Source organism: Pristiophorus japonicus, chromosome 12 (assembly GCF_044704955.1).
Source record: "Pristiophorus japonicus isolate sPriJap1 chromosome 12, sPriJap1.hap1, whole genome shotgun sequence".
Classification (NCBI taxonomy): domain Eukaryota; kingdom Metazoa; phylum Chordata; class Chondrichthyes; family Pristiophoridae; genus Pristiophorus; species Pristiophorus japonicus.
Genome location: NC_091988.1, coordinates 57,582,727 through 57,610,454, shown reverse-complemented (window position 1 = coordinate 57,610,454; position 27,728 = coordinate 57,582,727). Strand labels below are relative to the sequence as shown.

The window sequence follows — 27,728 nt, the reverse complement described above, 5'->3', positions numbered from 1 at the left end:
TAATTGGCTCAAATGTGAGCACAATTGATTATATCGCAGTAATGTGTGTCTGTAATCATGGCTACCTCTCAATGGAAAATTGTAGCTTGTTAAATGAATTAAAATCCTATTCTGGTAAAAACATGACAATTTACCCAATTATTGTGGTCTACTAAGACTCAGAGTGCTGCTGTTACCTGCATACCTACAGTCACAGACAAGGTGGTTTGGTTTAAACCTTCATTGCCTTATGTTCATTGTGCTGTCAACACTAAAGTCCACCTTCTCCCTCATTCCCCTCCATGGAAAGGGACCAATAAGGGAAGGCTAGACAAGCATATAAGGGAGAAGGGAACAGAAGGTTATCCTGATAGAATTAGATGAGGAAAGATGGGAGGAGGCTCGAGTGGAGCATCAACACCGGCATGGACTAGTTGGGCCGAATGGCCTGTTTCTGTGCCGTAGATCCAATGTAATCCTATGTTGGCTGTCCCACCTTCCACGGTATAGACAAAGAAACTTCACGCTCCCGTACTCAAAGCCAGGACTCGACACCAGCCTGACAGTTTGAAGCCACACACCGAATGGTTCAATGAAGCTGAATTTTCACCTAGCAGACTACAGAACAAACAAAGTCCCTGCTGTATTTTGTGCAATAAACAAATGGCTCTGGCTTGCTAATACACTGTGCCAAGTTGTGATCGGATGCTGGATACTCATGTCCACAACTCCACACAAGGCAAGTTTACAATATTAAACATGTCATTAGGAAGAAACAGTAAGCACAGATTAGGCACTTCCCATCAACGAGACTTGGGTGGCCTCAGAAAGGGAGTGAATGAGAAGGCATGTCCTGCCAGTATGCTGGAAGACACCCCTCATCAAGTGGCTGAAGTACAAAACAGGCAACTGATGCAAGTCATGGGTGGGGAGAAGAGATGATGAAGAGTCAGGTAACATATTAGCAAACTTCTTAACCTGAACTTAGTTCCTCGAGTTCCACAGCTGGAAGGAAATCAGGAGAAGCAAAAACTTACTGCAAGAAATATTTGAGCACTGCAACATTTAAGTGACAGCCAGATTTTGCTAAGCCATCATCTCAGTGCATATCCCTTTTACTTTTCAACACTGCTGCTATTTATAATGCAAATTATTCCTCTGGGTGCCAAGGTCAAGTAGCTCTTAGTCAGAATACCATGCTACCATTGTTAGGTATGTGCTGTTTATGTTCCTCGATCCAAGTACTTTGATTTTGATTGCGAATTTGTTTGGATGATGATTGTGCCCCCTCCACCATCACCCCATCCATTGTTCTCCTCCCTTCGAAGTGATAAATTAAGCTGGAGTACAGTCTGCTAACTCACTCAAATGCCTATTCATGAGAGGCCAGAGGGCGAGTGTTGCGCAGCTATTCAAGTGTGGGAGCTGTGACAGCCAAGCCTGGCATAGTCATCGCACTTCACAACTGGGATCAACAGATAGCAACCTGCAGCACGAATCCCCGCCCAGTTGTAGGGCCAACACCGACAGACACACATTCACTGGCCCAATTAAGCAAAAGCCAGGTTAAGATTTTGTGTTTCAGGGTAGCCTAACATAACCTATCTGCTGTGATGAGGTTTGGCAAACGAGTTAGGTATTACTCAGCATTGTTAATATAAAATGTGTTCTTTCAGTTTGTGAGCAGCTGTGTGTCAGGTTTTAGTCCATCTGTTTACCCTGGAATAGTTCTGGTTAAAGCCGACCGGGCCCCACATAAGAAGACAGCAACATTTTCTTTGCCTGTGCGGTTTTTCAGAAGAAATTCTAACAGGGCATTAACTACATCCGCATCAGAATTAACTGGCACAGAGTGTGGTTGGAAACCACAAAAACATTTAAAAAAAAATTAATTCAGATTTTCAAAACGGAGGTAATTTAATGAACCAAATTGCACAGGACTCAAGTCCTTCACTATAGAAAGGAAGAAAAATGACATTTAAGTACATGCCTGCATCCATAATACCACCACTCAAAAGCATCCTCTGCTAATAAATCTTAGACAAATAAAGTACGCATCACCAGTATAAATGTCATTAGTCCCCCAAGCACTGAAATCATAGCATCATAGGCAGTCCCTCGGAATCGAGGAAGACTTGCTTCCACTCTTAGCACGAGTTCTTAGGTGGCTGAACAGACCAATACGAGAGCCACAGACTCTGTCACAGGTGGGACAGACAGTCATTGAGGGAAGGGGTGGGTGGGACAGGTTTGCCGCACGCTCTTTCCGCTGCCTGTGCTCGATTTCTGCATGTTCTCGACGATGAGACTCAAGGTGCTCAGCGCCCTCCCGGATGCACTTCCTCCACTTAGGGCGGTCTTTGGCCAGGGATTCCCAGGTGCTAGTGGGGACGTTGCACTTTATCAGGGAGGCTTTGAGGCTGTCCTTGTAACGCTTCCGCTGCCCACTTTTGGCTCGTTTGCTGTGAAGGAGTGCGGAGTCGAACACTTGATTTGGGAGTCTTGTGTCTGGCCTGCGAACGATTGTGGCCTGCCCAGCGGAGCTGATTAAGTGTGGTCAGTGCTTCAATGCTGGGGATGTTGGCCTGGTCGAGGACGCTAATGTTGGTGTGTCTGTCCTCCCAGGGGATTTGTAGGATCTTGCAGAGACATCGTTGGTGGTATTTCTCCAGCAACTTGGTCATGTAGACATGAAAATATGTAGACACATCACATTCAACATTTCAGTTTGGTAGTACAACATGCTCAATGCATCACTGGGGAAGAGGTTATCTGTGGAAAAAGTAGTGAGGGAGCAGACTTAAACACAATTTTTGCTCTCAGATTGCAACCTGACTGGTAAATTTTAAACTTGGAATGTCAGTTTGCTGAAAGAAGCATCATTGTCTACAAGGTTACTCCCCTCTAGTATTAAGGATCACGGTACAATTCAAATGTACCATTCTTTTAGTTCACAGTCCATTGCAGCATTCACTATACAGTATAGACCTGCAATGTGGACCATTTCCCATAGCTCGGGAGCCTATCAGCAAGAGCAGACATTGATGACGAGATTCAACACTGCCTCCAGTGCGCCAGTACAGCCTATGGCCAGCTGAGGAAGAGAGTGTTCGAAGACCAAGCCACCAAGTAGTGATACCCGCCCTCCTGTATGGTTCAGAGACATGGACAATGTACAGTAGACACCTCAAGACCCTGGAGAAATACCTCCAACGATGTCTCTGCAAGATCCTGCAAATCCCCTGGGGAGGACAGACGCACCAACGTTAGCGTCCTCATCCAGGCCAACATCCCCAGTACTGAAGCACTGACCACACTTGATCAGCTCCGCTGGGCAGGCCACATGTGTTTGGCATGCCAAACACAAGACTCCCAAAGCAAGCGCTCTACTTGGAACTCCTTCAGGGCAAACGAGCCAAAGATGGGCAGAGGAAACATTACAAGAACACCCTCAAAGCCTCCCTGAAAAAATGCAATATCCCCCAGACACCTGGGAGTCCCTGACCAAAGACCGCCCTAAGTGGAGGAAGTGCATCCGGGAAGGCGCTGAGCACCTCGAGTCTCATCGCCGAGAGCATGCAGAAATCAAGCGCAGGCAGTGGAAAGAGCGTGTGGCAAACTGTTCCCCCCACCATTTCCCTCAATGACTATCTGCCCCACCTGTGACAGGGACTGTGGTTCTCGTATTGGACTGTGGTTCTCGTATTGGACTGTTCAACCACCTAAGGACTCATGTTTAGAGTGGAAGCAAGTCTTTCTCGATTTTGAGGGACTGCCGATGATGATGGCATACTATTGGTCTTTCTCATTGCTATTTGAGAACTGTTACCTGGAATACATATTATTGGCTACTATTTTCCAGAGACATAGATCCAAGTTTCCACGACAGCCTCCCAGATTTTGTGTCAAGTATTTCCACAAAAACTACACTATGAATCATTTTCCCTTCAATGGGAATTCATTCCATTTCTACCACAGCTAATGATCAATATTTGGAGGAATGCTCGCATGTATCCTCCAATTATAAATATTAGAGCAAGTAATATAAAAATATTCAAAAAGGTTTGAATGCTTTAAGGATTGCACCGATACAGGAATCAGACAGATTGAAAAGACATTTAAGCCAAACCTGTGGTTACGAGATAAAATTAATTGCATTCCCAAAGGCTGCCAAGGAGGGTTACATTGGTAGCAATTTAACTTTCACAAGCAATCACTAAAACAAACCAAGGTTCGACATTTTGCTTTAGATCTGAGCAAAGACATAGTAACCGTCAACGATAGAGGCATCACACACACACTCTGCAGTTCATTTCGTTCAATCGAGGAGCCAACCCCAAAGGGAGACAGCAGGGAGAAAAGGAAAATACTTTTGAGACTTACTAAGCAGCGGAATCATTGAGTTGGTATTCCCTGGATCGACCAAAACAAGCCTGAACTCCAGCGTCACCCCAGAGCCTCCTGATCACATTTGATAGATCTTCAGGCAAGATGCCCTGCTCCTCAGCAGTTGCAGACAATGCAAACAGCTGACGTGCATCATCCTGCAGAGAGAACAAACCAACAAATGTTAAAGATTCCAGTTATGGTCACCCTTTATGGTCTCCTCCCACTTGACATTTGTCCCCCTCTCTTTCCCCCACAACAAATTATGACGGTAGTTTTGCTACGAAGATCTTCTTGCAGTGATCAACTTGACATGTTACAATGCTGGGAAATGCCATTCAACATTAGCATTAAATATTCCCAATCAAGTACAGCACAACCAGTTGGAGAATAAAGTCCTGCCTACTTTCAACACTCTGCTTTCGTCCAAAATATCTGGTGTTTCCTGCACCAGTGCAATGTTCTGCATTTCACACCAGCTATCATTGTGTCTGTAAGCACTCTAGTAATGACTCCACGAGGCAAGGTATTGTACTTGAACTGTGGTGACCTTAGTCCATTTATTACAGCTCCTGAATGAGGGTACAGCATGGTGAACTCCCTTTTATACCTGGTTACCTGTCGTGTACAGGTGACCCCTAGGTCTCCACCAGTTGCACCCTCTGGTGGTACAAGCATAGTGTATACAGTGTGAAGATACATCCAGTAGTCTTATGTAACTGTACATTGTGTACGAGTATATTTATATTATACATACACAACACTTATGACCTTTCAATTAGAAGTGGTTTTATGCTAGGGCCCATTCTCTCCAGAAACTATGTTGAGATTGTTCAAACTGATTTCACTTAGGATTCCAAAAGCCAAGAGAGAGACTTGCAACATGTCACTCTCTAGATCTGAATCTAATAATGGTGGTGGTATGAATCCACTTCACTAAAAAAATGCCCTCTTCCATCAGGATCACTATAATATAAGATCACAAATTAGGAAATGTCTGCTTATTCCAGTTACTGCAGATGCCAGAGGGAAAAAATGACCCAAGTGTCAGCTGTGGCTGAGTGGGTAGCACTCCCGCCTCGGAGTCAGAAGGTTGTGGGTTCAAGTCCCACTTCAGGGACTTGAGCACAAGAAATCCAGGTTGACACTCCACTGCAGAGCTGAGTAAGTGCCACACTGTCTGAGGTGCTGTCTTTCGGTTGAAATGTTAACCAGGCCCCCATCTGCTCTCAGGGAGACGTAAAAGATCCCATGACACTATTTCGAAGAGAAGCAAGGGAGTTTATCTCCTGGCCAATATTTATCTCTCAATCAACATCCTACAAAAACAGATTATCTGCTCATTATTATTCTTCTTCTTAGGTGGTCCCTCGTATCAAGGATGACCTGCCTTCACACCAAAAAGGGATGAGTTCACAGGTGTTTCAATGAAGGACATATTGAAGGGTGGAAGGTGGCCATTGCACACCAGCCACCACACGGGCTTGACCGAGCTAGGTCTTGTTCCAGTGGCAAGAATTAATCAAGACAATGGGAAACCAGCTCTGCTCACGGACCTAGTGGGCACACATATCGCAGTGTGGGCTGGCCCTTTCTCACTGTGCATCCACTCCCAGGGTCACAAGGTGACATTCTATAGTCGGACTGCAAGTCACACTCACAGGATGACACTGCCCTGCACTGGGACTGTGTGCTGTGCACGTTCATTGTACATCTACTCCCAGTGTTATTGGGTGGGCAGGCACAGCAAGAGAGGTGGCAAGCAGCAGAGGAGCGGTGAGGTCATGTCAAAGGAGCAGCGAGAGTTTGTACAGCGACGTGATCGGGGATCAGGAGAGGCGTGAGTTCGGGACCCAGAAGAGGCGAGGGCCCAGGGGCAACATCTGGTCATTATCACATTGCTGTTTGTGGGAGCTTGCTGAGCGCAAATTGGGTTCTGTGTTTCCTACATTACAACAGTGACTACACTCCAAAAGTACTTCACTGGCTGTAAAGCACTTTGGGACATCTGGTGGTTGTGACAGGCGCTGTGTAAATGTAAGTCTCAAGTATTTCAAGCAATGCAGGGAAGCTGAAAAGTTGAGTCCTGATCAAGGGCACACACCCAAAACATCGTAACCCATCTTTTCCTTTCACAGGCTGACTGTCTAGTTCCAGCTCTTTATGACATTATTTCATCTTTCCAGCAGCTTCGTTTTTTTTTAAATTATTTTGTAAGCTGATAAGCAGCAAGCATTTAACCTAGGGTGTGTCAACATGTTACAATTCAACCACTGAATTCTGCTTTATCAACTCGTCACGCTTACTGCATTCTTCATAATAGTTTCCCCAGCTGTCACATCTGAAAGGCTGAAACCAGAGAGACTTCTCAACAAAACATTTGTAAAACTCCTAAAACTGGCACTACATTTGTGATGGGAAGCCTTGATTTGAACAAGGCCACATGCCCTTTGTTTTAAAAGGGACTGGTCTGCAAAAATGTTGGCAAATACTGTACCATTCCTTATTTTTTGCCCACCGAGATTCAACCATGGAATGAGGTGTTGCACAGGCAATTTTTATCATATTCAGAATGGGATCAGGGAACCTCAATTACAGAATTCTCCACTCAATGGGCCCAAGTTTCCACATGATTTGCGCCTGATTTTTTAGGAGCAACTGGTGGAGAACGGACTATCTTAGAAATCACAATTCTCCACATTTTTTTTTCTGCAGTTCTAGTCAGGTAGAGCAGTTCTACTTTGGAACAGAATTCTTTCTTCAAAAGGGGGCGTGTCCGGCCACTGACGCCTGATTTCAAAGTTTCCACAGTGAAAACGTACTCCAAACTAAAGTAGAATGGAGCAAATGAAGATTTTTGTAGAACTGAAAAAACCTGTTCTACACATTAAAAAAATCAGGCGCAGGTTACAAATTAGGCGTCCAGAACGAGGTTGGGGGGGGGGGGGGAAGGGAACTCATTAAATTCTACAATAAATCCTTATTTATACTTCTACAAATATTATACAAATAAATCCAACCTGAATAAACATTTATAAGCAAAGAAAAGATTAAATAAACCATCTTCCGACCTGTGTGAAAGCGCTTCAGGCACGGAGAATTCTGCAGTCAGCCTGAGGCACCCGTTCTGCCCGCCGGGGGGGGGGGGTAGGAGGCGCCCGTTCTGCCCGCGGGGGGGGGGGGGGGGGGGGGGGGAGGGAGGAGGAGGCACCCGTTCTGCCCGCCGGGGGGGGGGGGGGGGGGAGGAGGAGACAGTGAGAAGGCTGCAAGTGCTGATGGCAATGTGCTTTTATTAAAAAAATGTTCAAAAATTAAACAGCTACAAAGAACTACAAAAATGGCCGAGTGCCAATGTTTTTTTCACACTGAGCATGCGCGAATGCTCCAACGCGTATGCGCAGTGTTGCCGGCAGGAAAAAAACTAATTTAAATAGTACCCGCCCCCTCCCACTTACAAAATCAGCGCGAGTGTAGGCTCCGCCCCCCGGGCGCCGCGCCAGGCAGACAAGGAGCTGCAGAACGCTCCAGAATTGTGATATTTTTTTTTTTAGGCGCCGTTTTAGGTGCGAAAAACGGGCGCCCAGCTCGGAGGGGCGCCAGTTTTTTTATCGTGTGGAAACTTGGGCCCAATGGGAGGAAGTTAGGACTGTACTGTTCCTAGTTCTGGGTTGCTCAGCCCTCAAGAATTTATGGGAAGGATTCTGAACAACCCAAGGAACATTACAAATATCAAATTAGACTCAGTTCCTAGGAATTTTACCAAGAGTTTGGTCCAATTAGAATGAGGGGCCAAGAATCATTGTTGCTGCTGTCCAGAAGTCATGAAGTACAAATGAATCTAATCTGCAGTAGCAGTGTGACGCTGCACTGGAAGCAGCACAACTGGAAAGGGTAGGAAATAACTAACAAGGCAGACATAAGGTTAAGTGGTCAGCATTTAATGTGGGTAATGACTGAACTGTTAAAATAATTTCCCTTATGAATCCTGTTTGGTGCAGCTTCTGTACAAATTCTAGCCAGCTGCACTTGTGTTTTGCTTTTTAGTGAATCACTTGACTTCTGCATTGTTTCTCAGTAGATGTGGAAAATTATTTAGGAATGCTTTAAAAAGCCACGATAAGAATCAAATGCAATCCCTCTAAACTATCTGATATAAAAAAATCATACTACATTAAGTAAGCCAGATTTCAAACAATTTTGTTCATTGGAATAAATGTTTTATCCATAATTCTGTTGATGCCCTCAGGGGAGTGTAAAAGAAAACTGATATAAACCAGATATCTAAGTGACAACCATTAACGTCATCAGCACAATGTGGTTCAAATAAAACAAATTACCACTTAATTCAGCATCTAATTCATCACCCATTCCAAAAGAAACCATTCCCAAATTCTGATCCAATAGCATGCAACACAGACTATTAGAACATAAGAAATAGGAGCAGGAGATGGCCCCTCGAGCCTGCTCCGCCATTTAATACGATCATGGCTGATCCGATCATGGATTCAGGTCCACTTCCCTGCCCGCTCCCCATAACCCCTTAATACCTCATCGGTTCAGAAACTGTCTGTCTATCGCAAATTTATTCAATATCCTGGCTTCCACAGCTCTCTGAGGAAGCGAATTCCACAGATTTACAACCCTCAGAGAAGAAATTTCTCCTCATCTCAGTTTTAAATGGGCAGCCCCTTATTCTAAGATCATGTCCTCTAGTTCTACTCTCCATCAGTGGAAACATCCTCTCTGCATCTACCTTGTCAAGCACCCTCATAATCCTAAACGTTTCGATAAAATCACCTCTCATTCTTCTGAATTCCAATGAGTAGAGGCCTTACCTACTCAACCTTTCCTCATAAGTCATCCCTGTCATCTCCGGAATCAACCTGGTGAACCTTCTCTGAATTGCCTCCAAAGCAAGTATATCCTCTCTTAAATATGGAAACCAAAACTGTACGCAGTATTCCAGGTGTGGCCTCACCAATACCCTATATAATTGTAGCAAGACTTCCCTGCTTTTATTCTCGATCCCCTTTGCAATAAAGGCCAAGATTCCATTGGCCTTCCTGATCACTTGTACCTGCATACGAAACTTGAGAGTTTCATACACAAGTACCCCCAGGTCCTGCTGTACAACAGCACTTTGCAATTTTTCTCCATTTAAAAAATAACTTGCTCTTTGATTTTTTTTCTGCCAAAGTGCATGACCTCACACTTTCCATTATACTCCATTTGCCAAATTTTTGCCGACTCATTTAGCCTGTCTATGTCTTCTGCAGATTTTGTGTGTCCTCCTCTCACTTTGCTTTTCCTCCCATCTTTGTATTGTCAGCAAACTTGGCTATGTTACACTCAGTCCCTTCTTCCAAGTCGTTAATATATAGACTGTAAATAGTTGGGGTCCCAGCACTGATCCGTGCTGCACCCCACTAGTTACTGGTTGCCAACCAGAGAATGAACCATTTATCCCTACTCTCTGTTTTCTGTTAGCCAATCATCTATCCATGCTAAGATATTACCCACAATCCCGTGAATGTTTATCTTGTGCAGTAACCTTTTATGTGGCACCTTGTCAAATTTGCCTTCTGGAAGTCCAAATACACCACATCCACTGGTTCCCCTTGATCCACCCTGTTTGTTACATCCTCAAAGAATTCCAACAAATTTGTCAAACATGACTTCCCCTTCATAAATCCATGCTGACTCTGCCTGACCGAATTATGCTTTTCCAAATGTCCTGCTACTGCTTCTTCAATAATGTTCTCCAACATTTTCCCAACCACAGATGTTTGGCTAACTGGTCTATAGTTTCCTGCTTTTAGTCTGTCTTCGTTTTTCAATAGGGGCGTTACATTTGCAGTTTCCCAATCTGCTGGGACCTCCCCAGAAACCAGGGAATTTTGGTAAATTACAAACAATGCATCCATTATCCCTGCTACTACTGCTCTTAAGATCCTAGAATGCAAGCCATCAGATCCAAGGGATTTATCCACCTTTAGTCCCATTATCTTACTGAGTATCGCCTCCTCAGTGATTTTGATTATATTAAGTTCTTCCCCGCCCCCCCATAGCCCCTTGACTATCCACTGTTGGGATATTGTTTGTGTCCCCTACTGTAAAGATTGATACAAAACAGTTGTTCAGAGTTTCTGCCATCTCCATGTTCCCCATTACTAATTCCCCGGTCTCATCCTGTAAGGGACTAAACATTTACTTTAGCCACTCTTTTCCTTTTTATATACCGAGAGAAACTCTTGCTATCTGTTTTTATATTTCGTGCTAGTTTACTTTCATTGTCTATCTTCCCTTTCTGAATCATTTTTTGAGGCATTCTTTGCTGACTTTTAAAAGCTTCCCAATCTTCTGGCCTCCCAATAGTTTTGGTCACTTTGTAGGCCCTTGTTTTTAATTGGATACCATTCTTTATTTCTTTAGTTAGCCATGGATGGCTATCTTTTCTTTTACACCCTTTTCTGCTCACTGGAATATATTTTTTGAGTTGTGAAATATCTCCTTAAATGTACACCACTGTTCATCAACCACCCTGCACTTTAATCTATTTTGCTTGTCCACTTTAGCCAACTCTGCCCTCAGTCTCCTTCATTTAAGCTTAGTAAGCTGGTTTGAGATCCAACTTTCTCATCCTCCATCTGAATTTGAAATTCAACCATGCTATGACCACTCAACTCATTCCAAGGGGATTCTTTACGAGGAGATTGCTTATTAATCCTGTCTCATTAAACAGGACCAGATCCAAGATAGCCTGCTCCCTGGTTGGTTGTTACATACTGCTCAAGGAACCTATCCCTTATGCACTATGAACTCTTGCTCAAGGCTACCCTGACCAATTTGATTTGTACAATTAGTCAAGAGGTTTCTCCCAACAAAAAGCCCAATCAGAATCAGTATTGAGACCACCATGGCTTCTCATTTACATAATTGACCTAAACTCAAAGTCAAGTGATCAAATTTGCTGATGATACCAAACTGGAACAGGCCATGGAATAAAAAAATTACAGAACAAGTTTGATAAAACAAATGTGTGGGTAGTAATCGGGCAGCTCAAATTATATGCGGACAATTGTAGAGTACTGGATATAGGAAGGAGAAATAGGCAACACACACCCCATCAATAATGTTGAGATATCGAAGGATGAAGCAGAGAGACACCAAGGAGTCTTACTAGATTCAATGCTAAACAAGTCCAATCAATACAGAGCAGCAATCAACAAAGCCAACACAATGTTGAATGAAATATCTAAATGAGTAGAGTACAAGTCAGGTAAAGTCACGATCAAACTATTCTTAAGAGTAGCGTGTCCAGTTGTGGACACCAAGACACAAGGGAGGTAAATCAAGTGCTGGAGGCAGCGCAGAGAAGTGTTCGAGGCTGATCCCTGGTGTCAGAGATCTGAGTTATGATAAACTGCAAAAATTGGACATTTCAGTCTGGAAAAAAAAAAAGAGGTATCCAAGATAGTTCAGCATATGGGAAAGGTAAACCTGGAAAATTACTTTAAACTAAATTTCCAGTACAGGACAAAAGGCAAATTTAGGACGAATATCAAGGCATTCTCCTTCAAACAGAATGACCACAAGGATTGGATAGAGTAATGGAGGTGAAAACCTTGGATCATTTAAGACTGGATGCTGCAATGGCGGTGTGGGGGGCTGCAAGATGTTTCTTGACGGATGAGATCAAGATGGGCTGAATGACCACCTTCATCCTTAATTATCTTGAATATTTGCAGTAATGACTGCATGCACCCTGAAGGAATTTCTGCACAGGGCTTAAGACAAAAGTACGATGGAAACCCGATTCACCATATGTGTAACAATGCAGATCACTTTAATCAACAGCTGTGCAGAAGAAACTGAAATACCCCTTCTAATCTTTTCATTAACAGCTCGTCACCAGAGTGAACTGAGTAATCTCTGCATCAAGAATTTCAGAACCATCCGTAGCTTGTGCAAGATTCAATCAGGCATTCTCTGAAGCACAGCAAAATTGAAATATAAAATGCTGAATCTATTTTGCTCTGCTGTAATGAAATTTAGATTTGAATTAATTACAGAAGAATTGTGCAATAGAAAATTTACTCTTATTTCATCCTACAATCTTGAGATTTGATTTTTTAAAAAGGTGGAAAAACAGCTGTTCACTTAAACCATGTCCGAGCCGAGGGTGTCCCCAAATATCCTAGTTTTCCATTACAGAAAGGTATAGTTGAACCATCTTGAAATATGACAGAACAAAGCAAGATGGCGAGAAGGCAGCTACTGGTTATAAAAGAATTGCAAAGTTCCCTCCCCCACTGTCCTGAAGGCACCAATTTCTTGTTGGGGACACAATAGGTATTGGTGATACTCTGGTACCTTGCCAACCTGGCTTATTCCAGTGAGTGTCAGCAGGCCCAACTCCTGCCCAGCTAAGATTAGTTAACTCGCACAGATGGTGGGAGGACCTTCACCACATGGACTGCAGCGGTTCAAGACGGCGGCTCACCACCACCTTCTCAAGGGCAATTAGGGATGGGCAATAAATGCTGGCTTTGCTAGCGACACCCACATCTCGAACGAATAATTTGAAAAAAAAGCACAGACTGCAGGTCAAATCTGGGACCTTCTTGTCTGGCGAGCTTAGCTAAACACTTGAGCCACCAGGGAAGCTGTAAGGATTTCTAGGTATTAAGTCATCATATAATGTGCCAAAGTTTAATTGTGAGTTAAGCTATGTTTTTATAAATCTTGATCTTAGACAGGATACATGTTGGAGCCTGTACTTCAGAACTCTTGTAATTAAGTGCGAGTTATTACACTTTACCATCAGTATTGCTGCTTCAAAGAGATTCATTTTAACACCTGTAATATTGTTTGTATCAAAATTATCCATTATTTCTTTTGGACAAGTACCCTGGAGTTCCAGCTGATATTAGACATTGGCTTGCACTCATGGTCTACCAGTGCAGTGCTGTAGGAAAAGGAAAAGCACTGAAGGGATAGAAAAATAGCCACTGGATTGTCCTGCATACTTAGTGGCTACAACAGTAGAGGCACATGTTGAAGCCTGGGAGCAGGACATCGGAGCTCTTGGGTGAAGTGGGCACGAAGGAAATCCCATCAAGGACTGGAGGGTGAAAAAAAAACTTGAAATAAAATACAAGGCAACACTCAATTAAAGAATTCATTGCAACAAAACGTATTTTTTCCCCCCTTTAAAATAACTTGTCCAGCTGCCAGAGTAAGACCTTTTTCAGGCCTCTCTCAATCCCACTCTACAGTTATAGAAGATACAAGAGTAATGGAGTTTAACTCAACTGTAACAATGAACAGAATTTATTTGGTGGTTTTATTGTAGAAAATGTTCCATGGAAACAAGAGCTCAGCTGTGGTGGAAGTGTTAGGAGAGCTGGCCAAAAGCTTGGTCAAAAAGACAGGGTACGTAAAGCCAACATAAGTCAACAAAGAGAGAGATGATGGACAACAGGATACAGCCAGTTGAGTTTTGAACAAGTTTATGTTTATGGAAACGAGTGGCCTACAAGGGTATCATTGGGGAAATCGAATCTAGAAGTGGCAAAAAGATGGATAATGTTTCCAGTGGTGTAAAGCAGAGATAGAAACAGAAATGGGTAATGCTGTGGAGGTGAAAGTAAGCAGTCTTCGATATGATGTGGGATTTGGAGCTCAGCTCTGGATTGAACAGGATGCCAAAATTGTGTGTGATCTGGTTCAGCCTGAATGAATGACTGGGGAGAGGAACGAGGTCAGTGGCAATGGTGTGGAGTTTATGGTGGAGGCTGAAAAAAAATGTTTTGCGTTGTCATGATGTTCAGCTGGTGGAAAGTTTGATTTAGCCATGACTTAATGTCATGTAGCCTGACAGCGCAGAGCTGGTCATCAAATCAATGGACATGGCAGAGCAGTACACATGAGCAGTTACTGTGAACAGACCAAAGTCGACCCTGTCTCTATAGTTAGCGTCACCAAGTAGAGAAAAGGATGCGTTCTTGGGAGGCTCTGGAGGTGAATTTGCAGAGTTTTGAAGAAAATCCGCTGCTGGAGAAGCACTGGCTGCATTTGGACATCTAGGAGTGGGACCATAAGCGCAGGTCAAGAAGGACAAGCAAGAACACACCACAGTCAGAGGATATCAGTCATATCTTTTGCCAAGGCTGTCTCAGTGCTGTTATGCAGAGGAGATGATCATCTGAAATTAATCAAACTGTGTTTTGGGGGGAGGGGGGTGGGGAGCAGAAAGAAGCCAAAAAAGCTGTGTGGCAACAACATAAGTGAAGACCTTCGAGAGGAAAGGGAGATTAGAGATAGCATGATGATTAGGGATGCCAGATGGGTTGAGGGCAGGTTTTGCAGTATGGGATGATGATGACAGTTTTGAAATGGGCCTGAACAAAGGGAGCCATTAACAATGCCTTCTAGCATCGGGGCACAGAAGAAAGTTAAAGGATGCTTTTACCGATTAGCAAAGGCAGCATTCCTCAGCTGTCTGCACTTCGAAATAGAAACTGCTCAACTTGCCTTGCTTATTGATAGCAGGTTCCCACATTTCTGTGCTTTTGTTGCCAAACATGAGCGCTCTGAGTCTGCTCAATGTCTGGTGGAGAACACTGGGTGGACAGTAAACCAGGGGGCTGGTGTATTGCATGCCTCTCCAAAAACTAGTGTGGCCTTATTCTTGTCCATCACAAAAATGCACTGAAGAGTGTCCACATCATACTTCATTTTAAGCAATGGGGAAAATCTCATTAAGCACGGTTCAGTCAGCGAATATTGTGCATAAGACACCCAGAGAGTGATAGCGACAGCAAAGCAAAACACAAAAGCTATCCCTCTATCAAGTGTGTTACCTACTCTCAACAGATGTACATCTTATATTTTGAATCTTACAGTATTCTTTCATGCCTGAATGCTCCATAACAATGATAACTGCAGATTCATAAGCTGATAAGTTAAAGGGCTTTTTTTCCCCCCCAATGTCTATAGTTACAAGTATTTTTGCATATCACTGAAAGACGAACTTCACATTATTTGCAGTATTTACATCTGAATGTAATTGCAGGCTTTGAAAGTTGGATAACCAAACTTTTTAAGTTAGGATGAAATCTGCAAAATCATCACAACTGTAAAAGATTGGGATCATTTACATAATTCAACCAAATCTTAAAGCAGTGATTTTATTACCTTAATGGCTTCCACTTGTATTATCTCTACAAAAATAAATTTGGCATATGCTTTAATTTTCTCCAAATCCGTGGTTTCCCAACCCACAGATCATGCTGACTGAAAAGTCTGATCAACAGGAGCCATTCCCAGGCATCAGCCAATGTTATCTCCTCCATAGGCTCTGCTTGGCACCTCTGACAGCACTGCTGAGATGGGAAACTTGCACAAAGGGTCATCATAGCCAAAAGCGCACACACTGTAATGCTCTACACCATAGTGAGTGCACTCCAAGTGTTAACATCTCCCAGTTCCTGGCCAGCAAGTGAAGATGTGGGGAGGGAGGAGACAGCAATATATTTTCTTTGAAGGAAGAGAGAAATGAAAGGGTAAAATGAAGTAGTAAAGAAGGAGAGAGAAAGAAAGGAGAGAAAGAGGGAGATAAAAGAAAGAAAGCAGGACAATAAGCTTAACCATGTTAATATTTCAGTTTCTCAGCAAGTGTTCAGAATCTTAACAGAGTCACACACAGAATGAGCATTCTAGTTTTGCATTGTCATTACTGCACATTTATCAAAAATAGAGTAGTTTACAAGAAAATTCCACCAAGATAGACCACTGATTTGACTTACTGCTCTGCCAGACTCTCCAAAGTCTATCTTCAGGTTTCCCATAGCTTTGATGATGGCCATGATGGATTGGATGGTGTTACTGTATACCACAGCTTTGTACTGTCTGCATTCTTCTTCTGAGTACCCATCTTCGTGGATAATCCTATGGAATCCAAAAAATAAATCCTTCAAACCCATGTTACTCCATCACCTGTGTCACACCACAGCTCGAGAGAAAAGTAAGGTGCATAAACCTTTGTGCCTCGTTCCTCCTCCTAAACTTCTCTCTCATTCATTAAGTCTCTGATCCTGCTGCAATTGTCATCTTTCGCCCAAGGTATATTACAGCTGCTCAATTCAAACCAAAATATATGTACATTGAGCGACATGGCGAGATCCACGATTCAGAAGTTTGAGCATTTATTTTTTAAATGTTAGCCATGTAATTTTGCTTTTCATCTCAGCGGCTTCACAGGAATACTGGAGAAAAGGAGAGCTTTAACGTGTAGCCTTTAAATATTCATTTAGGAAATACAGCTCGATTATGTAATTTTAAAAAGAAATATATCCCAATTTATCAAGCAGGAGCTGGCAATTCAAGTTGCTCCGATTCAAGTGAGGGATCTCAATGTTTGGGAATGGATGATTTTTCCACTATTGACATTGACTCTCAACCTCAAGTACTCTGAAATAAGGCATAGCACATGAAATAGCACTAAGTTGTCCCTAATCTTTCAAAAACACCCTTTAAGGCCCCTCTCTGCCTCTTCCCCTCATCCCTATTTCAAATAGAACACGTCCCGTGTGATACTGCAATTTTTCCAAGGCATGCTTGTGGCCTTTAGTATACGAGGCCTATATTCACTAGAGTTTAGAAGAATGAGAGGTGATCTAATTGAAATATATAAACATTTTAATGGCTTGACAGGGTTAATGCTGAGATGATATTTTCCCTGGCTGGGCAATCTAGAACACGGGGTCACAGTCTCAAAATAAAGGGTCGGCCATTCAGCACTGAGAGGAGGAGAAATTTCTTAACTCAAAGGCCTGTGAATCTTTGGAATTCCCAACTCCAGAGAGCTGTGGATGCTCAGTCATTGAGTATATTCAAGGCAGGGGTAGATAGGTTTTTGGGAACAAAGGGAATTAAGGGATATGGGGATATGGGGATAGTGCGGGAAGGTGGAGTTGAGGTAAATCATCAGCCATGATCTTGCTGAATGGCGGCGCAGACTCAAGGGGCCAAATGGCCGACTCCGGCTCCTATTTCTTATGTTATGTTGAAGTGATACTTAGAGCATTATAGTGAGGATCACAGGCAAATCCATCATATGTTAAGTGAGGGGCACATCAAGACTATGTTGCAACAAATCACACCGCTATTGAAGGTGACAAATCGGACTGTGTTCGACAGAGGGGCACAGCAGACTGTTCGTGGACAGTCAGTGCACACGCTTCAAAACATCAAGTATAGTACACTTACTTCATCTGTTTCACAATTGTGCTTTTCCCCGATTCTCCAGCACCTATGAAGATAAAATAATACAGATTACTACCAACTTCAAGTTAATAAATAAAATATTACAACCCAAGCTCTCAGACTGCTCAGTAGTTAACATTTTGCAGTGGGCTCTGTTTGTATTGATTGGAGCATACTTAGGAAGTGATGAATTGCAGGGAGGTAATTTAGCTGCCTCCCTACTCATCACACAAATGCTGATGTCGATCGGATTCTGCTAATATAGATCGAATTCCAACGTCGGAGGTGGGAGGGCAAGAGAGAAGGGAAGATTTTCCAGATTCGCACAGCACAACTTATTTTCCTCAATTTATTTCTTTAGGTTTTTTTTTAAAAAGTGAACTTTGGTAATTGCGATATCATTGTAAAATCTGCCCATCGTATGGGTAAGGAAGAGATTTGTTGAATTGCATTCCCTGACATTTTCCTTTTGATCTTTCTGCTGGTGATTTTAAAAGCTCCCCCCCCCCAAAAAAAAAATCACTTATTGGAATGTAATAAAAATGTAGCTATAGAAAAAGTAAGTGGAATAATGAAATATCTGATTAAATGAAGCTGTGCAGCAAATGAACATTTCCCTCCCCGAAGAGTAACGCAGCTTTAGATCAGACACTGAACGGTAGCTACTCCCAGATTAATTGCAATGTTTTTTTTTTTAAAAACACACGAAATGCTCATTACCCTCCAATAATCAATCAATATAACCAGCGACACCGTGATCTGAAGTGGTCTCTGCACCATACATGTTTGTAAATGTTACCTCACACCAGATGGAAAGTCAATGGCAAGACATTTTACTAATGAATGCAAGGTTTACGTGGAAAACGTTCAGGCAGGTGAAAAGTCAAAAATCATCCAAGTATGGCAACTCTAACCCTCTAAATACAGGTGAGCACCTGGTGCACTACCTTACCTCCCATAACCCGTGTTGGTTAGAGAGTGGGGCTATCCAGTCAGGCATTGGTGATATTACTGTGCTTTTTGCTTCATTTGTGGTGAATGGTGAGGGTGAGTGAGGAGATGAGGGTTGTTTATGGAAATTTTCCAAATGTGGGATGGAAAAACTTGTACCTGTTACACATTGACTAAATACACCATGCAAGCTAAGGGTTATATAGTATTTTCTACTCGAGTCAAACTGTAGACTGGTTAATTGCTCCTCTGGACTCTTTCCCACGAAAAAAAAAAATCCACAAATCTCAATGATCAGATTAATGGTGTTCGCAATTCGCGAACTAAATGTAACTGTCAATAAACAACATTGGATGCTCAAATAAACTCAGGAAGTTTGTCCACTGGTGACCCAACATTCATCATATGCTCAACTCTCATCTGCTCTCCCTCGGTTTTTAAAAGAATATTTGGTGGAAATATTTTATTTATAGCATTGGTCTCTGCCCCGACAGGTCAACTGCCAGAATCAAAAAAGAAAGACAGGAATTGTCAAATACTTGGTCCTAAAATACATCCTGTTTCCTCGAATAAGTGTCTGATGAAAATTGAAAATTCCGTATTTAACTTGTTAGGTCCAATTTACATGACTCACCAGTCTTTCCAAATCCTCACTGGCAGACTGGCCAACACTAGCAATAAACCATGGATCACAATTTTACTTTCGTTAATCAGAATAGATTCGGTTCCCAAGCCATTACATAGAATAAAACATCTAAAGTTATCCTCGTTAGTGGAACTGATTCAGAGAAGGCTGTCAGCAGATCATCATGGTGATCACAACGGACACAAGCTCCATACACACTTCCTTCAATGACTAACTGAGTGTCAGTATCACTTCCTCGGACTTGTATTGCGACACAGGTTAGCAAGGCCATTAAAAAAAAGCAAACCATGCACTAGGGTTTATTTCTACAGGTAAAGAATTGAAAAGTAGGGAAGTTATGCTAAACCTGTATTGATCCTTGGTTAGACCACACTGAGTACTGTGTTCAGTTCTGGTAGCCATATTATAAAGAGAGAGGCGCACTGGAGAGGGCGCAGAGAAGATTTAAAAGGATGATACTAGAAGTGCGATGGTATACCTATCTGGAAAGGGTGAAAAGGCTGGGTCTCTTTTCTCTAGAAAAAAGGCTGAGGGGTGACCTACTTGAGGTCTTTAAAATTATGAAAGGTTTTGATCCAGTGGATAGAGAGAGAATGTTTCCACTTGTGGGGAAGAGCATAACTAAAGACCATCAATATCAAATAGTCACCAAGAAATCAAAGAAGGAATTCAGAAGAAACTTCTTTACCCAAAGAGTGGTGAGAATGTGGAACTCGCTACCACAGGGAGTGGTCAATGCAAATAGTATAGATGCATTTAAGGAGAGGCGAGGCAAGCATATGAGGGAGAAGGGAATAGAGGGTTACGCTGATAGATTTCGATGAGGAAAGACAGGAGGAGGCTCGAGTGGAGCATAAACGCCGGCCTGGACTGGTTGGACCGAATGGCCCGTTTCTGCACTGTATATTCTATGCAATAGAATCATATGTATTCCACTGGTCTATACACATCAACATTTCAATCGGATTGCAAATTACTACCTATTCAATGTTTTGTCAAATGTTTGTATTCTTCTCCCAGAGTCACCTTGGCAGATCCTTCACCAGAATTGCAGATGTTGTTTGATAGAAAAATAGTCCTTTTTTAAATAATAGAATAAATGCCTTGGAGGAAGTACTGTGTATATACAATACTGTCTTAAAAATCTCCTGCAGCACTGTCCTTCCATCCCTTTCCCTTCTCTACGTAGACAAGTTTCAAGATGTTGCCCTCAGAGTTGCTATGGCGCCTCAGCAAACGGCTCTGAAGGGAATCCTGGTGATCAACCTGTCTGGGTCGTCTCAGACTCAACTGGATGAAGATTCTGGATGCTTGACCTTCCTTGATCATGAAACTAATAATTCAAATCATTGGCCAATCACCCTCAAAAAGTGGTCACTTCAACATCAAGGCTCTTTGGAATAGAAAATAGCAATTTGCATTTTAGAACAAGCATGCTCATTTTAGACTCGATCAAGGTGAAGATAAGCTTTTGGAAATGGCTCTATAGATTGGAGTTACAGTAAAACACCAGGAACACAATCATTTTTTCATGTTACTATATGTTGACATCTTTATAGAAGGCAGCATATTTGTGGAAAATATTGTAATACGGTTAGTGTAGTGGAAAGCAAATGTTGATACTGGTTCAAAGGAAAGCAATGCTGCACTGAAATATGGTTATCCATCTCAGCAAATGAAGTATAAATCTCCTCCACCACAATCCCAGAGATCGTGCAATTACACACCACTCAAAGCTCTTGGCATAATCAGTAACTGCTGCAGACCAATCAGGTTCCCATGTGTTCCAAATATGCTCTGTGCTTCTCTTTCCTCCTCACAACTAACCAAATCTTTTGCTCTTGCATGTCAATTTAAAATCAGCAGGTTAAAAGCTATCAATCTAGAGCGGCTTATGTAAAAGCGATCATAGCATCTTAAAGAAAGATTTGGATTTATATAGCAGCTTTCACGACCATCGGATGTCTCAAAGCACTTTACAGCCAATGAAGTACTGGACCTTTGGAGTGCAGTCACTCTGTTGTAATGTAGGAAACGCGAAGCTCCCACAAACAGCAAGGCCAGATAATCTGTTTTTTTGTTATCTTGATTGAGGCCAACCATCTTCTCAATCTTCTTCACTGCCATGCTCCACCTCATAGTCAACAAGTTCCCCGCCGGAGTGGAACTAAACTACAGAACCAGTGGGAAGCTTTTCAACTTTTGTCGGCTCCTGGCCAGGTCCAAGGCCACCCCAACCTCTGTCATCGAGCTACAGTATGCGGACGACGCCTGCGTCTGCGCACATCGAGACTGAACTCCAAGTCATAGTCAACATATTCACTGAGGCGTACGAAAGCATGAGCCTTACACAAAACATCCGAAAGACGAAGGTCCTCCACCAACCTGTCCCCGCCACACAGCACTGCCCCCCAGTCATCAAAGTCCACGGCGTGGCCCTGGACAATGTGGACCTCGGGAACCTCTCATCAACAAGAGCAGACATTGATGACTTCAACACCACCTCCAGTGCAGCCTTTGGCTGCCTGAGGAAAAGTGCTTGAAAACCAGTCCCTCAAATCTTCCACCAAGTTCATGGTCTACAGGGCTGTAGTAATACCCGCTCTCCTGTATGGCCCAGAGACATGGGCCATGTACAGTAGACATCTCAGGTCGCTGGAGAAATATCACCAATGATGTCTCCGCAAAATCCTGCAAATCCCCTGGAGGACAAACGCACCAACATTAGCATCCTCGAACAGGCCAAGATCCCCAGCATTGAACATACTTGATCAGCTCCGCTGGGCAGGCCACATTGTTCACATACCAGACACGGGACTCCCAAAGCAAGCGCTCTACTCTGAACTCCTTCATGGCAAACAAGCCAAAAGTAGGCAGAGGAAACGTTACAAGGACACACTCAAAGCCTCCCTGATAAAGTGCAACATCCCCACTGACACCTGGGAGTCCCTGACCAAAGACCGCCCTAAGTGGAGGAATCGCATCCAGGAGGGCGGTGAGCACCTCAAGTCTCATCACCGAGAGCATGCAGAAACCAAGCGCAGGCACCCTTTCCCTCAATGACTATCTGTCCCACCTGTGGTTCTCGTAGTGGACTGTTCAGCCACCTAAGGATTCATTTTGAGTGGAAGCAGTCTTTCTCGATTCCGAGGGACTGCCTATGATGATGACGATTCTCCAAGGCACAGAGGATAATTCCCCTGCTCCTCTTCGAAATGGTGCCATGGATCTTTTAGGTCCACTTGAGCGCGCAGACGGGGCCTCGTTTTAACGTCTTATCTGAAAGATGGCTCCTCCGACAGCGCAGCACTCCCTCAGCACTGCACTGCACTGGAATGTCAGCCTAGATGCATGTGCTCAAGTCCCTGGAGTGGGACTTGAACTCACAACCTTCTGACTCAGAGGCAAGAGTGCTACCACTGAGCCACAGCTGACACTGACACTTACAGCACAGAAGGAGGTCACTCAGCTCATCGTGCCTGTCCCGGCTATTTGGGAGAGCTATCCAATTCGTCCCAGCGCCCAGCTCTTTCCCCACAACCCTGCAAATTTTTCCTTTTCAAGTATCTGAAATTCTTTTTTGAAAGTTACTACTGAATTAATGGAGAACATTTTAAACTATGTCTTTTTCCATTTGAAGTTTCCTCTCCCACCCCCAATTAGGAGGATACAACTACTGCCATCACTGGTGCCTTGGTAAACATTCAGTTAGACAGTGAAAGGAGAAAAATAAAGGTTGATCCCAGCACAGATCAAGTATTTGCTTGTAAAGTACATTATAACTGACCAGGGAGAGCGTCAAACATAACTGATTCAAATTGTTAATTAGGATCAAAAACAAAACTCATTCCTCGTTAGCAGAAAGATGATATTTGCTCTTCATAGGGGAAATTATTGCTGGATAAATTGAGATGCTTCTTGGCCCTACAGATGAGTCTTTCTATCGAGGGAAAGCTCATCAGACACCGCTTGGTCAAAGATTACAAAGAAGTATTCTGCCAAAACCTTACCCATACTGTCCTGTGTGGATTGAAGGAACAACAGTTGCCCATCTTCTGCCATATGGGGAGTTTGTCGTCGTAAGGCTACCCTGATAGGGCAAGCACAGAGCAGAAAGCATAGCGAATGCTTTTTCTCACTGCAGCAATCAAGCCATTCCACACTACTCGGGTATGTTTTAATCATAGAAATTTACAGCACTAAAGGAAGCTATTTGGTGCATCGTGTCTGTGCCAGCCGAAAAAGAGCAATCCAGCCTACTTCCAATCTCCAGCTATTGGTCCATAGCCCTGTAGTTTACGGACCAAGATGTTTTAGGGATCTGATTTTAAGAATGTCACACAAGAGGTGGCTATGAAACCAATCACCTGTGTGTGTGCTCTCTGAGGAGACCCAAGCAAGTCAGTCAACTGACCTGCGATCGGGAGAACGTTAAAGTTAGAAATATTTAGCATGCACTTTTCCTCAAGCCATCACGGGAACAATGTTAAAATCCTATCCCTGTTCCACATTACTTCTAGAGTATGAACCAGGTTATAAGGCTTTGAAACTACAAGAACAAACAAGTCATCCAACCAGTGAAATCATTTTTGCCCTAACATCGTAAAACTATATCAAATCCCGTGAATCAAGGATTAATATCAAACACTTTCATAGAATGGTTACAGCATAAAAGGCGGCCATTCGGTCCATACCGACTCTCAGCTAGTCCCGCTCCCCTGCCCTTTCCCCGTAGCTCTGCAAATTATTTTCCTTCAGAAACTTATCCAACTCCCTTTTGAAAGATAACATGGACTCTGCCTTCTCCACCCTTTCAGGCAGTGCATTCCAGATCTTAACCACTCGCTGTGTAAAAAAATGTATTCTTGCGTCGCCAATCACCTTAAATCTGTGCTTTGTGATGAAACGAAAAGTAGAACCATCACAACCAGTGGGTCTGGATACATGGCAGTGATTAGAAAGTAGCCTTTCTGCTCGGTATTTTCACGGCTGAAGTTCCATTTCAAATATAAACTGCAATGTAGCTTTATAAAAAAAACTTACATTAGCTGTAAATCTAATTTACATGGCGAGGTACCATAATGCGTCTAATTTAGCTGCCAAAACTGCAATGGACACGCTGGGGTAATGGAGAATGTCTGCCCCTTTGATGTTTTATCAAGGTGATTGGCCCTGTTTGCAAAACTGCAATTACTCAAAACACAAAAAAAATGTATATTTTGAAGCAGGGTCTGCATCTGAAACATTAACTTATCTGCTCTCTTTACAAATGCTGTCTGGCCTGCTGAGAGCTTCCGGCATTTTATGTTTTTGTTACATATAAAAAATAAATCAGCAGCGATAGAAAGCAGTCCAAAGCAAACTGCTCGGCCTAGGCCATACCCCGAGCATCTAAAATCAAACTTTATTTGAAGAATAAACCCCAAAAACACCATGTATAAAATATCTCCCCCCCCCCCCCCCACACCGAAAAACGAAACTAGTATACAGGAACGATCCACAACCAAGCGCTTCACCTTCCAAATATTTACACCTACAAGTAACATTTCATAAGAACATAACATAATAGGAGTAGGCCATTTGGCCCCTCAAGCCTGCTCCATCATTCAATATCATGGCTGATCTGATCTCGGCCTCAACTCCACTTCCCTGCCCATAACCATCGACTCCCTTATCATTCAAAATTCTGTATCTCCACTTAATATATTCAGTGACCTAGCCTCCACAGCGCTTTGGGGTAGAGAATTCCAAGGATTCATGATCCTCAGAATAAATTCCTTCTCATTTCCGTTTTAAATGAGACACCCCTTATTCTGAAACTATGCCCCGATAAGGGGAAATATCCTCTCTGCATCTACCCAGTCAAGCCCCCTCAGAATCTTATTTGTTTCAATAGATCACCTCTCATTCTTCTAAACTCCAATGAGTATAGGCCCACCTTGCTCAACCTTTCTTCATAAGTCAACCCCATCATCTCAGGAATCAACCTCATGAACCTTCTCTGGAACTGCCTCCTATATCCCTTATTAAATAAGACCAAAAGTGTACACAGTACTCCAGGTTTGGTCTCACCTGGAGTAGCAGGACTTCCCTACTCTTAGATCCCCTTTGCAATAAAGGCCAACATTCCATTTGCCTTCTTAATTACTTGCTGTAACTGATTCCTTTTAACTGGCCTGCGTAATGAGTAATGATACTTCTGAAAACTTAAAATCTTTCACAGAACCAGAAATTACAGTTCAGAGTGCCATTCAACCCATCAACAGGAACTATTTGGTCAAATTCCATTTTCCTGCCCTTTCCCAATATCCTTGTATATTCTTCTCATCCAAATATTTATCCAATTCCCATTTAAATGACTTTACAGTTTCAGGCTCAGTAAGTGGTTGAAGTAAAGCATTCTTGTTCTGCCCCCTTGAATTTTCTTCTGATAATCCCGAGTTTCCAGCCTTTCACTGCAGATCTCAAAGTGCTTTGCAAATGGTGCAAGTAACTTCCGAAATAGAATTTTATTTTATGTTTAAATGAATGTCAGATCTCAGAAGTCTGAGGCCAAGTTAGTTAGGCCCCAGCTGGAGTATTGTGTTGAATTAGAAGCACCACACTTTAGGAAATAGGTCAAGGCCTTAGAGAGGGTGCAGTGGAAATTTACAAGAATGGGAGCAGCGATGCAAGACTTCAGTTTCATGGAGACTAGAGAAGTTGGGGTTGTTCTCCTTGGAGTAGAGATGGGTATACGGAGATTTAATAGAAGTCATGAAGGTTCTGATTGATAAGGAGAAACTGTTTCCAGTGGCAGTAGGGTCAGTAACCAGAGGACACAAGAACCAGACGTGAGATGAGAATTTTTTTTCAAGACAGCAAGTTATGATGATCTGGAATGCACTGCCTGAAAAGGTGGTGGAAGCAAATTCAATAAAAACTTCAACAAGAGAATTGGATAAATACTTGAAGGGGAAAATTTTGCAAGGCTATGGGGAAAGAGAGGGGAAGTGGAATTAATTTAGAGAACTCTTTCAAAGAGCTGTCACAGGCGTGATGGGCCAAATGGCCTCCTTCTGTGGTGCATCATTCTATAACTAATTTGCTAAAATGGGAGGAGTCACAAAACCCATAGCAAATTGATTGTGAACACAGGACAGAACTCTACCACCAGTCATTTCAACATGGTCAGTATTACACTGCAACAGCCTGCTGGCAGGATCGCTGCACTAACAGAAGGTGCAGTGGCATCTGGGGGGTACAAAGTACAATTAGCAATTTACGAAGCTGCCCGGAGATTCAATCAATAAACAGAACTGCGAGATGGTGGTGAATCCCAGAGGGTGAAACAATAACTACATTCGATGAATGCTCTTATCTCTCAGAATATAGACACTTATAGATCAGTAAATAGTAGAGGCTCACAACTACATTCGTTGGCAATGTAAAATGAAACTACAAAATCTCACTGCAGTGAGGAATCACAAACCAAATGGAGATGTAGTGTACATCCAAATTACAATGGGATTTTCTATTTTAACCCAAAAGCATTGGCAGAGCAGCTGATTTATTTCTGAAAAGGTCTTGTGGTAGACAGAACTGATGACTGGCAGCATTTATCAAGACTGTAGCATACTCAAGGGAACTTGGAAGACATTATAAACTGATGAAATGGTTTCATGGCTGTCACATGAACCCCAAGTGTAATTTACCTCTACACGCTTTTCTTTTCCATTAAAGACACACACACATTCTCTCTATTCCCACCCATCACCCCCTGTAACGATTGTGATATATTCACAGAGCACAGCACACACAACTTCCAACATGGCAGGCAGCTCTCTCGGAAGCCTCCGGAAATCTGCCTGGTTCTGTTTATTATTAACTATGCAGTTGCAGTACACAATACATCCACATCCAGTGTGGAGCTACAAACATTACAAGCTTACAGACATTACACTTCACCCTCCTTAATGAAGTTATTATAACATACATAACTTTCATGTTTATACATAACACAGGATATAAACTTATTTTTTTCCATATTTACAAATTTAACTTTACCACTTGTTTTCTGTTTTGAAGCGGATACCTTTGCTCTCAAACAGAACCTTCCAAACATGGTGTCGATTTCACACCCATTCGAGGTTCATCCCGAGGAACATTTTCCTCCACGTAATTTCCTTGATTTTCATTTGAACTCACTAGCTTCAGCTTTTTGTTTTCCTGACTCGGACTTTCATTCTGATTCTCTCCTGGATTTGTTTCCAGTACATTGGATTTAGGATTTGCCACTGGTGTATCAAAACTATATGAGTCACAAATAATTGAATCATTACCACCTTCAACTCCTTCCATGTCTGTAGGTAAAATATCAATATGAACAAACCTAACCTGTCCATTATCAAACATCTTTACCAAATATGTGCGAGGACCACATATCTTCACCACTCTGCCTGGTAACCACGTTAACCATTTATGGTGATGGTCCTTCACTCACCTTCTGGTTTAATTT

At 42.7% G+C, this 27,728-nt stretch overlaps 1 protein-coding gene across 1 annotated transcript in view; it reads right to left on the bottom strand.

The window, feature by feature from the left end:
- The window catches only part of LOC139277278 (guanine nucleotide-binding protein G(i) subunit alpha-2), a 342,086-nt gene that overhangs the window by 147,500 nt on the left and 166,858 nt on the right, over positions 1–27,728 (bottom strand). Inside the window, exons 2-4 of the mRNA XM_070895531.1 lie at positions 17,638–17,680; positions 16,176–16,317; positions 4,363–4,523 (exon numbers count right to left, since the gene is read on the bottom strand). Coding sequence (XP_070751632.1) covers positions 4,363–4,523; positions 16,176–16,317; positions 17,638–17,680 — 346 coding nt within the window. The remainder of the gene's footprint in view (positions 1–4,362; positions 4,524–16,175; positions 16,318–17,637; positions 17,681–27,728) is intronic.